Source organism: Vicia villosa, linkage group LG2, assembly GCF_029867415.1.
Source record: "Vicia villosa cultivar HV-30 ecotype Madison, WI linkage group LG2, Vvil1.0, whole genome shotgun sequence".
Taxonomy (NCBI): domain Eukaryota; kingdom Viridiplantae; phylum Streptophyta; class Magnoliopsida; order Fabales; family Fabaceae; genus Vicia; species Vicia villosa.
In genome coordinates, this window is record NC_081181.1 from 77,991,128 (window position 1) to 78,005,944 (window position 14,817).

At 32.9% G+C, this 14,817-nt stretch overlaps 1 protein-coding gene across 1 annotated transcript; it reads right to left on the reverse strand.

Moving 5' to 3' along the window:
- Positions 1 to 754: 754 nt before the first annotated feature.
- Positions 755 to 10,908, reverse strand: LOC131649412 (paired amphipathic helix protein Sin3-like 4). The gene is made up of 5 exons (XM_058919171.1): positions 10,843 to 10,908; positions 1,384 to 1,526; positions 1,122 to 1,299; positions 901 to 999; positions 755 to 817 (listed from the first exon to the last, which is right to left on the reverse strand). Exons 1-5 carry the CDS (start codon positions 10,906 to 10,908, stop codon positions 755 to 757), a joined length of 549 nt encoding a protein of 182 aa, XP_058775154.1.
- Positions 10,909 to 14,817: the final 3,909 nt, after the last annotated feature.

Genomic DNA, 14,817 nt, shown 5'->3' on the forward strand with positions numbered 1-14,817 from the left:
TGTAACCGATTACGACATATAGAATAATTTGATACACCAACTAAAATGGCCAAAAAATAGCTTTTTTAACACCTTACCCCAAGACCTCATACATTTTTAGGTTTAAACACCTCATGCCATCGATCTCATGATAATTTTGTAGAATTAGTTGCACATATCTATAATGAAGAAGTCTTCCGCCATGCCAATCATATAATTTTATATATTAACACATAAGAGCATAACCCGTAAAAAATTGCCTCTAAGGCTAAATAAGATATACACAAAATACTTGAGATTCATGGCAAGATTCTAACATATTTAGAATCATCCTCTTTAAGCCATTAATAAATATTTAGTATTACCATACATATGTTTGAATATCTCAATCAAATATCACCAAAGGAAAAAGGTTTCTTAATATTAATCTCTTGTGCCGGACTCCCCTTAACAAAGACGACAATCCTACCATAGAACAAACATGCACAAATTAAATTTTCCAAAATAATTTTTAACTAGATTATTACTTAATTGTTTCTGTTGTAATTAATTTCGTCGATCAATTTATCTTTGTTTTATTCTCATATAAAAATCTTCATCATTGTCCAAAAAATATTAAACTAAATTGATAAAATCTTATTGAAGCAGTTCCTTAAAGTACAAACATTAAAATTAAATCTTTAAAATAAACTCTCTCCTTGACAAAACCATTGGTACTTATTAACTCATGACATGCGAGTTTATGAGAGAAAATTTGTATACACCACATGTTATTTTATGGAAGAAAAATAGTAAATCCATCAACGAGATCATGATGGTCTTCAAAAAGTGAAATGACCTGCAAAATATGATCTAATTATAATTCAAATGAGAACTACAAAAGAAAATAAAAATGAAATGTCTAGAAAACACACCACATACCATGTCATATATCTCTTCAAGGCTTTTATCTTTGTTTTTGTACATAATCATGATGTCTAGAAATGAATCGTATACATCAAGTTGATGTTGAAAGCGATTCTGCATAGAAAGGACCCATTATATTAACAAAATAAACAAGAAAATTATATTAATATTTTTCTCTAAACACTAAAAAAATGTGTATGAAAATAATATATCCTATAACTCAAGAATCCTTATACCTTCACTTTTTCCAAATATTTGTTAGCATCTTCTTTATTCACTACCGATATACTTGGCTTCTTTGGTGAAGATTTGATTTCAAATGCATCTGGCAAGAAGTCATTAAATTTCAATAATAATTCTTCATGCCCCTTAAACAATATCTCCACTCTTGCCACCACATCCGTAACATCGATTCTGAAATTACATTAAAGAAAAAGAATCAAATAAATTACAATAAACCAATTAAAAACATTTTATCTTGATACTAATAAATCAAACCTTTTGAGATTGAAATCTTTCATGGTCCTTAGAAATTCACTGTACTTGTACTTCTCATCTTTAAACGCATCCTTTACTTCTTCTAGATACATGTGTGCATCATCGCTTGTTATAGGTTTCTTTGTACCTGATTCCCTCACACTCTAAGAAAAAAAAAACATAAGATATTCACCACTAGAACGATTCATACTATTCAACTAATTTTAATTCAATAAATAATAAAATTAAAAAATTCACTCATAAAATGTTGATATGTATCATCTGATCTCGTCTCCCAAATATTCACGAAATTATTATTTTTAAATTTGAAGTACTTTAAAAAAATACTAAAAAACTCAATTTTGTGGCAACAATAAAAAAAACAAAAAAAAAACTTTAAAACATATTTTAAGTTGCTAATGTTTGAATGAATCTGAAAAGAGATCGCATAGAAGGAACTAAAAATCATGAAAAAATGAAGAATCTTGGGTAAAAGATCACATTCAATGAAAATCAACCTAACAATGAATTTAAACAAAGAAAAATAAAATTAAGACAGTGATACATATATTAAAGCTGCCAAATCCAAACAAACTAATGAAAAACCAAACAAACCAATGAAAAAAAAATCTTCCCGCAAATATTTAATCAATTTGATATAAGTACCTTTAGCATTCTAAAGAATTTACGAAGAGAATCAACAAAATACTGAAATAAAAAAATGGAAGAAATTATGTATTGGATAACTTACATTGGGATATATATATATATATATATATATATATATATATATATATATATATATATATATATATATATATATATATATATATATATATAGAGAGAGAAAGATTATATTTACTTCAAGAGTAAGTTATTATAACTTACTCCACATCTCGACCATTTATTCTTTTCAATCTAATGGTTAAAAATAATAAGAAATATAGAGGAAGATTATATTTAGTCCAAGAGTAAGTTATTGAAACTTACCCCACATTTTGACCATTAATTCTTTTCAATCTAATAGTTAAAAATAATAAGGAATATTTTTCTCTCTCCATATTTAATTACTTAATATTTTTAACCATTAGATTGAAAATAACAAATGGTTAAGATGTGGAGTAAGTTATAATAATTTACTCTTGAAGTAAATATAACCCTCCTCATATATATATATATATATATATATATATATATATATATATATATATATATATATATATATATATATATATATATATATATATATATATATATATATATATATATATATATATATATATATATATATATATATATATATATATATATATATATATATATATATATATATATATATAATAGTAATAATAATAATAATAATAATAATAATAATAATAATAATAATAATAATAATAATAATAATAATAATAATAATAATAATAATTATAATAATAATAATAATTGTTATAAGAAAACGCGTCTTGATATTTAGGTATGACATATTTCGCGATAGCGCTGATAAAAGATTTAATTATTTTTCCTTTTTTAGAAAGAAATATTTTAAAAGAAATACTTTTAAGGAAAAAATTATATAAATAAAGAAAAAATATTTTTATATTTAAGGATTACCAAAAAAATATTTTATTAATCTAAAACATTTTGATGATATATTCACAATCCATTCAATAATTATTTTTTTGCAGTTATAAGAAATTTTAACTATTCGACCAAAAATTTGGTTAAAATAGATAAAATGTGTGTTTCCTTTTTTATTCATTATTTTTCTATAATAAAAAAGGAGATTAAACGTATAACATATTTGACTTCTAAAATTTGTATTTTCATTCACAAAATCAACTTTTTATTTCAATTTTTTTCTTTAGTAGTATATAAATCAACTAAATAACAATTTTACTTTTAAAAAAATAGACCTCAATTTAGGAAAAGTTATAAAATTTGAATATTTTAAATATAACGAAATGATAAAAATATGTCTAATTGGCTGTCTAGTTTTAATGGTTTTCTCTTTTTACAATTCAATTAATTGAATCTTTAGTTCTTCTAGTTTTTTTTGTTTTTTTTTTTATTTTAGTCTCTCCATTTTAAAAGGGATTTTGATGGTTATTATCTATGGACGTAGTATTATGAGTTTACAGAGGTTAGGAGAAATAATTGAAATTCCACTTTATTTATAATTCATTCTTTCTAGTTTATATTAGAAAGTTTTATATTTAAAAACAAAAAAAACATTAATAAAAAAATGTTGACATAATATTTTTAATTCATTATCTACTTTCTTTCTTTTTTTTCTTTTAACAATTAAATTAATTGAAACTTTAGTCCCCGTAGTTTTTATTTTATTAAAGATTTAGTCCCTCCATTTTAAAATACAATTTATTAGTTTTTATATTTTAATTTTTTTTTACAGATTTTAGTCTCACGTCATTTGAGTGTTGTTTTTTATGTGATGACTAAATTGTTGAGATGACAAAGGAAAGGTGTCATAATTGGAATTCCAACACTTTTATAATTAATTTTTATAATAATAATAACATGAAATATAGGAATACTTTCAGCTAGCACTATTTTCAATTAACTTTCAAAATCAAATTTTATTTGGTGATTTTGGCTTGCCATCATCTAACAGGCCACTCACTGGGTCCTCTCACGGTGGCATTTTGGGTTCTCTGCTAATGATAAACACTCACTATGAGTCCCTGATCCTGCAAATTAAAACGTCTCACTAATTTTGCCTTTCATTATCCAAAGTGAGGTCTGTTACAAGCGTTGCTTTATGGTGGTTGACTTGGTTTGGTACCTTGATAAATATTTCATTTCCTGAGTTTTTCGAACTATACTCTTCATGGCCCCACAATTAATGTATCTAGAATTACTTATCCCAAAATATTTCCTTGAAGTGTTATAAGACCATCTCCAACGCATGGATTTTGCAGTTCCGTACGCCAGCTGTAAAAAAATTTCCAAGCAAGCAGTCCGCCACACAAGCAGTTGGTAGTGTGCAATGCAACGGTCCTATGCATTAAAATATTATAAAAAATGTAGTTATTGGTCAACAAAGTAAAATTGTGGGACCCAATATGAGTTTTTTAAAATTACATCATTGGAGTGAAAATTGGAGTGAGTTACTTCAAGATGATATGGACTAATGGGTCCCACAAAGAACCAAATAATAGGTTGCATCATTGGAGATGCTCTAAGTCTTCCTTAATGTTGCGAGTTCTTAAGTAGCTTTCGACACTAATCCACCATCTCGCTACTAGTCCCTTCAATATACGGATCGAAGAAAGTGATAAGTGTCAAATTGTAGTAAAATTTATGTATAGTTTTGTGGAACATATAAACTTATTTTATTGGAATATAGTAAATAAACCTCAACTTGTATGTAAATATGTACATATTGTCTATATTCGCAGTTCTGTGTAAATATTGTATCGATTGATTTTTTTATCTCTTTTTTTAGGTATTCTCGCATGGTTGAAGCATTGGAATAAAAAACAACCATGGCTTCAATTATGCAAGTTTTGAACAATTGTGCTTGTTTCTTGGAATATTCGTCGGGTGAGTATGGGTGAGCAAGGATTGAAATCATCGCTCTGAGGTTTTTGGGCGAAGGTAGAGCGAGGCAAAGTCAATAGCTTCCAGTAACTATTCGTGCTGAGGTCACCAGATGAATAAGGAGGCGAAAGCAAGATTGTCGGACGAAACTTCTGTTCACCGGGAGAACATAGATATTTTGTTGAGGAAAGTAACTTTTCACCAGGAGAATAATTTGGCCCCGAGTAAATTAGTATGTACAAAAACTAATATATATATATATATATATATATATATATATATATATATATATATATATATATATATATATATATATATATATATAAATATATATATATATATATATATATATAGTCTAAGAAAAAAATTTTAGGGTATGGCTTTGGGGATTTTTACCCCAACTACATTAGAACCATTTTTTGTAGTAGAGAGGCTAGGAAAATAACATTAGAGGTTGCATATTGATGACCTAGAGTTGGATTTGCATCAATCGTCTTGACACTGTCAGAGATGACGGTTCATCTTTTTTCTTCTCTCTGTATTCTCTACTGTTGGGGTTTTGTTTGTACGTTTACTCTTAGTTTATGCTTATTTTTTTATCATGGCGTTGTATAATATTTGTCTTACATATAAATATTGATGTCATCCTTGTTTTCTTGATTTATGTTTGGATTGAGTTGCTATAGACATATACGCTTTAAATATGGAACTAGGATGAACATATATTAGGTTTTAAACTCTAGAAACATATTTTGAGCTTCAAATCTAGAATTAGAATGAACACGTATTAGGTTCTAAACTCTAGAAACATATTTTGAGCTAATATTCACACTAGGTATTAATTTTTAATGCTTATGTATTGTTTAGTTGCGTGAGAAATCACTGGATAACCTCTGCTGTGGGTGATGCTTGATGATATTGACGAGTGTCTTTGGTTGCGTACAACTCGTCATTAGGTTAAACTATTTCATGGGTAGATGAAATCCAATCCCGAAGAGTTCTCTCCTCTGTAGATAATGCATTATTTTCTTTTTCATATGTTTTACACTCCGCACTTTATGCCTTTAAACCAATCAAACCAATCTAAAAACATAAAAACTATTTATAGGCATTAGAACCCTTGCTCTAATCCATATGGAGACAATAAAACAAAAATACTTACTTTTTTTGCTGCTTTACTGTAACAACAAAATGGCGCCATTTCGGGGGATTGGTGTTTAGATATTAAAAAGATTGCAATAGTTTCTATGTTTTTGAGCTTTTTTACGTAATGTCTATATTGTATTTACACTTGTATAGTTATACTTGTATATTTACTTGTCTATATTTTCCATACTTTTATATTTATACATGTTTTCCATACTTGTCTATATTGTATATATTTTATTTTCCTTCACGTTTTCCAAAGTGTTGGTTAGGAGTAGTTGTTGGTGAACAACTAGCCATGTTAATAGGGACATATGGAGGGGTGTTAATAAATAAAGGCGTCAAGCTAACAACGTTAAACATGTGCTTTTAGGGAGGCAACCCGATGGTTTTTAAGTTTTTATAGCTTTGTGTTTAGTATTTTAGATTAATTTAAATTTTAATAGGTTGTTAGAAATTTGTTTTATGTTTGTCCAAAAACTTGGTTTTTATTGGCTTTACGTGACATGGTGTGATTGTTCAAATTTGAGTGCGTCTACAAGAAAATGTTATGATAATGATAATGGTTTTAATGGAGATTACATTGTCAAGGTACATGTTTATTTCTTTCTAAACCATAGCATGAACGTGAAACTTAGAATTTGTACAAGTATCATGTCATTCATTCATTCGCACTACATGTTTCATGATTGAATCAGTTTAGGTCATATCCAAATTTGGAGGAAGCTTTTCATTGTTCACTATATACATGGGAGACAAGCAATTTTTGTTTTAGCTAGGTTTTATTATGTTTAATCTTGCATTCATGTTGAATAGTTTGAAAGCATGAAAATGATCATGGCATTTGTTTAAATTGAGCACAACCACTTGACCAAATAAATAAACCTTCCTTGTGAGTGAGCGAGATTTCGTTAACCCCTTTGAGCCTTTTTGTTAAAATCCATGTTGTAGTTGATTTATGGTACTTATGCACGAGTAATTAGTTCATTTATTTTTTTTAAGGATTTTGAATTTTTTTTTTGAACCATCAACCATAAATTGTGGTTAGAATTATTTCCATTGCCTTAGAAAGTTTTGGAGCATTCTTGTTATAATGTTTGGTTGTAGTCAAGTTGGGGAGAAAAAGATTTGTTGATAAGTTTTGAAAAAGAAAGTGGTTGAAAAAAAGAAATCAAAAGAAAAGAAAAAATGCTTTGAAAGAATAAAATTGGCAAACATTGTATGCCAACCTTTGAGTTAAAGGTTGTAATATTTGAAAAGGGTAAACTAAAGTTGTGCAAGCTTGAAAATGTTGGAAGTGAATTATCTTATAGGATTAGGAAATCTTGTTTCCCCTATCTTGAGATATGGCCCTTATTGGTAATCCAAGCCACATTGCAACCCTTGAAAGTCCTTTGTGATTTTTTCTTTCATGCTTTCAATATAAGTTTTATTAGCTGAGTGCTTAATTCAATCTGTTGTTAACAAGATTGTTGGGTGTGAGTTGAAGTCCCTCATGTTTTTCTTTCATCCATTTATAAAATGTTGTGCTAGATGTGATTCCAGATTGATCATGTGTTGTTTTAGAATATTTGACATGGTGTAGTTTTAGTATAAGGGTTGTTGCTTTTGTTTCTATTAGTTGGTGAAATTCTTGTTTGAGGATAAACAAAGTTTTACTTGGAGAGAGTTTGATAAGTGTTAAATTTTAGTTAAATGTGTGTATAGTTTTCTGGTACATATAGACTTATTTTGTTGGAATATAGTAAAAAAAACCTCAACTTGTATGTAAATATATACATTTTATGTATAGTCTCATTTATGTGTTAATATTGTACAGATTAATCGTTGTCATCTCATTTCTATAGGTATTCATGCATGGTTGAATCATTGGAATCAAATGCAAAAACATGGCTTCATTTGTGCATGTTTTGGAATAAAGAGGCAACAAGGAAATGAGCTTTTGTCTTGGCAAATTCGTCGGGCGATGCTAGGGCGAGGAAGGATCGAAATCCACGCTCAAAGGTTGTCAAGAGATGGTAGAGCGAGGAAAAATTAGTAGCTTCTAGTAACTTTACTTTTTGAGGCCCCTCGGTGTAACACCCTGAATTTAATTAATTATTTAATTAAATTATTTAAGGAATTAATTATTGGAAATTGTTGAAGTTGGGAATTATCGGTATTATCCTAAGAGAATTGATTGGTTTATTACTATGAAGTATTATTCAATTGGTGGATTGATGAAGCTGTAGAAAATAACATTGAATTAAATGAGAAATTGTATCGGAATATTTAGTCGGGTTAAGTTGTGTGTGAGAAATAGCAAAGTTGGAATTATTTATTAAGTTGACATGTCAAGAAATCAATTAATTTGGTTAAAATAAGTTGGAGGATGTATGTTAGAAATAAGTCTAGGAATAGTGTTGGACTCAAATTATGGTGTTAGGAAGTAATAGAGGGGTGTATCACTTAGGTCCAATAAGGTTAATGGAAATAATAATAGTATTATAAGTGTTGTGAATTCAATACCAAGAACTAAGTATAATGCAAGAGAAGAATAAAGGACAAGGAAGAAGAGGAACACAGGAATTGGTTATAACTGCTATTCTTTCACTTTCTCTTAAAAACAAGATTACAAGTTTACAAGAATAACAAATAACCTCTCGCACCCTAAATTAGGATTTGCAGCTTAGCAATGATGAGAGACTAGTATGCTATTTATAATAAAACCTAACATACTAACTAATGGGCTTTTTCAGCAAGGCCCATTACACAAGCCAACTTAATACACAAGCTAACTTAACAAATTAGGGTTTAAACAATAAACCTAATTTAACATGCTAACAACCCTAGCATCTTCGACACAAGCATGTGAACAACCTTCGACTTCATGCTTAATCCTGTCGAACCAAGAAGCTACCCTTCGACCATACTAGAGTTCGATCCAATATCTCACAAATCTCCACCTTGGATCTAACTCTACAACCTCAAGGGAACAAACTAGCTTTCTTCATGCAGCTTTATCAACTGCATACAGTGGAAAAACTTGCAACTCGGCAATGTCTTGGTGATCATATCAGCAGCATTATCTTCAGTCGAAACCTTCAGCACTTGGACTTCTCCACGCTCGATTACTCCTCTGACGAAATGCAGCCTCACATCAATGTGCTTAGTTCGCTCATGATAGGCTGAATTCTTCGACAGGTGTATTGCACTCTGACTATCACATTTAACAGTGATACTTCGACCTTGAAGTTTCAGCTCCTTTGCAAAACCTTCAAGCCACAATGCTTCTTTCACCGCTTCAGTTAAGGCAATATACTCCGCTTCAGTGGTTGATAGAGCAACAACCTTCTGAAGTGTTGCTTTCCAACTAATTGATGTGCCAAACATAGTGAAAACATATCCAGAAATAGATTTTCTGGAATCCATACAACCTACATAATCAGAGTCGACATATCCTTCGATTACTGCTTTACTATCTTCACCTAAGGCTCCACCATAAATTAGGATTCTATTCAGAGACCCATTTATGTACCTTAAAATCCACTTCAATGCTTGCCAGTGAGCCTTTCCAGGATTCTCCATGTACCTGCTTACAAGACTTACTGCGTATGCTATGTCGGGTCTAGTACAGACCATAGCATACATCAAAGAACCGACTATATTAGAATATAGGATGCTATTCATATAGGATCTTTCGATATCAGTATTGGGACACTGATCAATACTCAACTTGAATTAAGGGTTTGTTGGAGTCACAACTGGCTTCGAATTCGACATACCAAACTTTTCAAGAATCTTCCGTAGATATGCCTCTTGAGATAGGCATAACTTCGACTTCTTTCTATCTCTTCGAATGTCAATTCCAAGAATCCTGGAAGCTACTCCCAGATCCTTCATATCAAACTCCTTATTGAGTTCAGCCTTTACCCTCGTCACATCTTTAACATTGTTGCTTGCCATGAGAATATCATCCACATAAAGCAACAAAATAACAAATGAATTACCAGGTCGAAATCTGAAGTAAACACAGTGGTCGAAATGACTTCTAATGAAACTTATGCGTGCCATGAACTTGTCGAATCTCCTATTCCACTGTCGAGGAGATTGTTTCAGCCCATATAAAGATCTCTTTAGCTTGCACACATAATCTTCCTTCCCCTTTTCGACATACCCTTCAGGTTGCCTCATCAGGATTGTTTCATCTAGATCACCATACAAGAACGCAGTCTTCACATCCATCTGTTCCAGTTCAAGGTCGAACTGTGCCACCATGGCAAGTAACATTCGAATGGACCTATGCTTCACAACAAGAGAGAACACATCATTGAAGTCGACACCTTCTTTCTGAGTGAAACCCCTTGCAACTAACCTTGCCTTGTATCTTTTCGACGTCACTCCTTCAATTCCTTCTTTAACTTTGAAAATCCATTTACAGCTGACTAACCTTGCCCCAGCAGGTTTCTTGATCAGTTCCCAAGTGTGATTATCATGAAGAGATTTCATCTCATCATTCATGGCCTTCAACCATTCAGTCTTATTTCGACTCCTCATAACTTCCTTGTAGTCTCTAGGTTCTTCGTCTAGAACCTCACTTGCAGAGATTTAGGCATAAGCTATAAGATCTGCATACCCAGGTCTCTGAGGTGCCTTAATGACTCTTCTCGACCTATCTCTCGACAATAGGTAGTCATCGTCAGTTTCCTCAACTTCAGCATCTTCTAATTCTTCTTCGACTTCATCTGGGATATGCAATTCAGCATCAACATTCTCCACCTCAACAGGAATCTCTACCTGTTCCAGCTCTTCGTCATATGTTTCTATACTTTGACCAACATCATCAGCTTTCTTAAAAGCCATTTCAGCTTCATTGAAAACTACATCTCGACTGGTGATACACCTCCTGTGACCTGGCTCTAGGCACCATAGCCTATAAGCTTTGACTCCTTCAGGGTATCCCATGAACATGCATTTCAGAGCTCTAGGTTCGACCTTGTCTTGCCTAATGTGAGCATAGGCTATGCAGCCAAATACTCTCAGTTTGTCGAGATCTGGTGGATGTCCCGACCAAACTTCTTCAAGTGTCTTCATATCTAACACTGTCGAAGGACATCTGTTTATCAGATATGTTGCTGTCGAAACAGCCTCAGCCCAGAACACCTTCTTTAAACCGGCACTAGTCAACATGCATCTGACTCTTTCCAAAATAGTTCGATTAAACCTTTCAGCCAAACCATTTTGTTGTGGAGTACCTGCAGTAGTTCTATGCCTTGCAATACCGGAGGCAACACAAAAGTTGTCGAATGCCTCATTGCAAAATTCAAGGCCATTGTCGGTTCTCAACCTCTTGACCTTTCTGCCAGTCTGATTTTCAACCAGAGTCTTCCAGCTTTTGAAATTCTCAAAAGTTTCATCCTTAGTCTTCTGGATGAATACCCATAATTTTCTGGAATAATCATCTACTATGGATAGGAAATACCTTGCCCCAGAATGTGATGCACACCTTGCAGGCCCCCAAAGATCAGCATGGATGTAGTCAAGGGATCCATGTGTTCTTTGTTTGCCTTTGTTGAACTTCACTCTGCAAGATTTTCCAAATACACAGGGTTCACAAAACTTCAGCTTTTCGACTTTATCTCTACCAAGCAGATTTTGTTTCCCTAATTCGACCAGACCCCTTTCACTGACATGGCCCAATCTCATGTGCCAGATTTCTGTCTTCGACAATGGTTTCGTGGATGCAACATTTGTCTAACCACTTACAACTTCAGCCTCAAGGGTATACAAGCCTTGTTTCTTCACGCCTCTCAAGACTTCCTTCGCACCCTTCATGACTCTTAGGATACTTTTCTCTCCTTGGAAAACATATCCTTTCTTGTCGAATTCACCAAGAGAAAGCAGATTTCTCTTCAAATCAGGAACATACCTGACTTCAGTCAACAACCTTATTGACTCATCATGGAGCTTGAATCTAATAGATCCAATACCTGCAATCTTGCAAGCCTTGTTGTTTCCTAGCAATACTGATCCACCATCTTGATCACATAATTCCTCGAACAAGTCTTTGTTTGGAGTCATGTGCCAAGTGCAACCTGAATCCATAATCCACTCTCTTCTCGAGTCACTGCTTGAAACCACAAGAACATCAGATGATTCGAAATCATCTTGAACAATGGCTGCATTGCCATTATCCTTACCTCCATGATCTTTCAGACGTTCAGGGCACACCTTTCTTGTGTGACCCTCCTTCTTACAATGATAGCATCGAATGCCAGATGCTTCGCCACTGTAAGACTTCGACTGACTTTTGCCCTTCTTGTCGAACCTACCATTCTTTCGCAAGAATTTTCCTTTAACGGCCAAACCTTCACCAACAGTCGAAGGTTTATGCTCCTTTCGTTCATTCAAGTCCTTAGAATACAGGGCTGATTGAACTTCTTCAAACGTCAGGGACTCCCTTCCATACAAGAGAGTTTCTTTGAAGTGAGCATGTGATCGAGGCAAAGCGCACAATAGTAACAGCGCTTGATCTTCATCATCGATCTTTACATCAATATTTTCAAGATCAAGAATCAGCTTATTGAACAAATCCAACTGCTCAGCCAACACTTTGTCTTCAATCATCTTGAATGAATACAAAGCTTGCTTCAGGTAGAGTCGATTTACCAGTGATTTGGTCATATACAAACTTTCAAGTTTTACCCATAACCCTGATGTCGTCGTCTCCTTTGATACCTGCCAGAGAACCTTATCACCAAGGCTCAACAAAATTGCGCTGTGTGCTTTCTCGATCATATTCGTCTTCTCCGCAGCCGTTAATGCAACATTCATGGCCGCCTCTCCCTTCAACGCTTCCAAACAACCCTGCTGAACCAGCAGGGCTTTCATCTTCAAGCGCCACAGACCGAAATCATTCACTCCGGTGAACTTTTCAATCTCATACTTTGTTGAAGGCATCTTCTGCACGCTCACCGCACCAATTTGTTGTGAATTCAATACCAAGAACAAAGTATAATGCAAGAGAAGAATAAAGGACAAGGAAGAAGAGGAACACAGGAATTGGTTATAACTGCTATTCTTTCACTTTCTCTTAAAAACAAGATTACAAGTTTACAAGAATAACAAATAACCTCTCTCACCCTAAATTAGGATTTGCAGCTTAGCAATGATGAGAGACTAGTATGCTATTTATAATAAAACCTAACATACTAACTAATGGGCTTTTTCAGCAAGGCCCATTACACAAACCAACTTAATACACAGGCTAACTTAACAAATTAGGGTTTAAACACTAAACCTAATTTAACATGCTAACAACCCTAGCATCTTCGACACAAGCATGTGAACAACCTTCGACTTCATGCTTAATCTTGTCGAACCAAGAAGCTACCCTTCGACCATACTAGAGTTCGATCCAATATCTCACAATAAGGTTAGGTTGAATAAAAGAAAGAAATTAGGTTAATTGAAGAGAAGTTAGGTCCCAGTAGACATGGAGAAAGAAGAAAAGCTTGAGAAAGAGGAGAGGTGAAGAAGAGAGCCATGGCGGAAGAGAAAAGCTAGAGGAAGTCCAATTTTCGCAGCAAGTTTCTGCAGTGAGACACCTTGGTAAATCAATCGTATCTCCCAATCCAACCGTTGGATCGTCGCGGTGTTTGGATACAACGGTCCATACGCATAGAGGTAACTTCTGACCGGAGCGATTTTCGTTTTGCTGATATTAAGTCTGTCTGACAAAGCGATTTTCGAATAGGTTTTTGGTGCATCTCTGCACGTTGTTAGAAAAGATTTTCGGAGAAAAGTTGGAAGCGGCGGCATAAGTTATGGCAACCGGGAGAGTAGAGCAATCTCATATCCAAGGTAAGAGTGGGGTTCTAGCTCTATAAACGGGATTATGATGAATGATATCTGGGGGTTATGGTTGTATGATTGCCTCTGTTTTGTGTGTTGTGATTGTATTGTTGAATGTTGAAATTGATTGACGTCTGTGAATAAGGTTATAAAAAGACAATCAATGGTTGTGGGAAATTAACCTAGGGGTTATAATTATAATTATTGAGGAATTAATTGTAGAAAATTGCTAGACGTTGGTCGAGTATAACTATAATATTGCTATGTTCCTGTGATGGTCGAAATTGAATTGTACTGGAATCAAAGGAAGAAAATTGAGTTTTAATTTTGTTGGAAGATGCTGTCAGCGGAAGTAAGCGCCAAGGTTTGGACGCGGCGCGAACTGAAGGTTTCTGTGGTGTTCGCGACGCAAAGAGAGGTTCGCAGCGCGTGCTATACGAGTTTTAGAATTATGTTTTTATTTCTGGATGTTGATGTTTTATGTTGGTTGTTGGGATCAAGCCTTAGTAGGATTAACGTGAGAAGAATTATAATTATTATTAGTGAAGAAATTGGTTTAAATTAATTAGAATATTTTGGAATTGATTAATTTATTTAGTAGAATTTATAGTGATGATTCTTAGTGATGAGATATGTAGTTAATGGATTAAGTTGTATAAAGATGGAATTGGTGTGAAGAAGAAATAGCAGTAGTAATAACGATGATATATGTAGCAGGCTGAATTAGTAGCATAATTGGAATTAATAATAGAATTAACGAATAGTAGAATTGGAATTAGAATGATTAGAATTGTCTGTAGTAGATTAATTAATAAATTGAAGAATTAGTACCTAGATGTTTAGGGGTTGTTTCGTAATGATTAAGTTGATGCAATTGATGCATGTTTAAGTTGTTGTTTTCATTGCTGTTGTTTTGGT

Excerpts from the sequence above, each read along its gene's own strand:
- LOC131649412 (XM_058919171.1), bottom strand. The coding sequence starts at position 10,908 with ATGGCTTTTAAGAAAGCTGATGATGTTGGTCAAAGTATAGAAACATAT. Across the intron at positions 1,527-10,842 it reads ATGACGAAGAGCTGGAACAG|AGTGTGAGGGAATCAGGTAC; the intron begins GTAGAGATTCCT and ends TTTTTTTCTTAG. Across the intron at positions 818-900 it reads TTGAAGAGATATATGACATG|GTCATTTCACTTTTTGAAGA; the intron begins GTATGTGGTGTG and ends CATATTTTGCAG.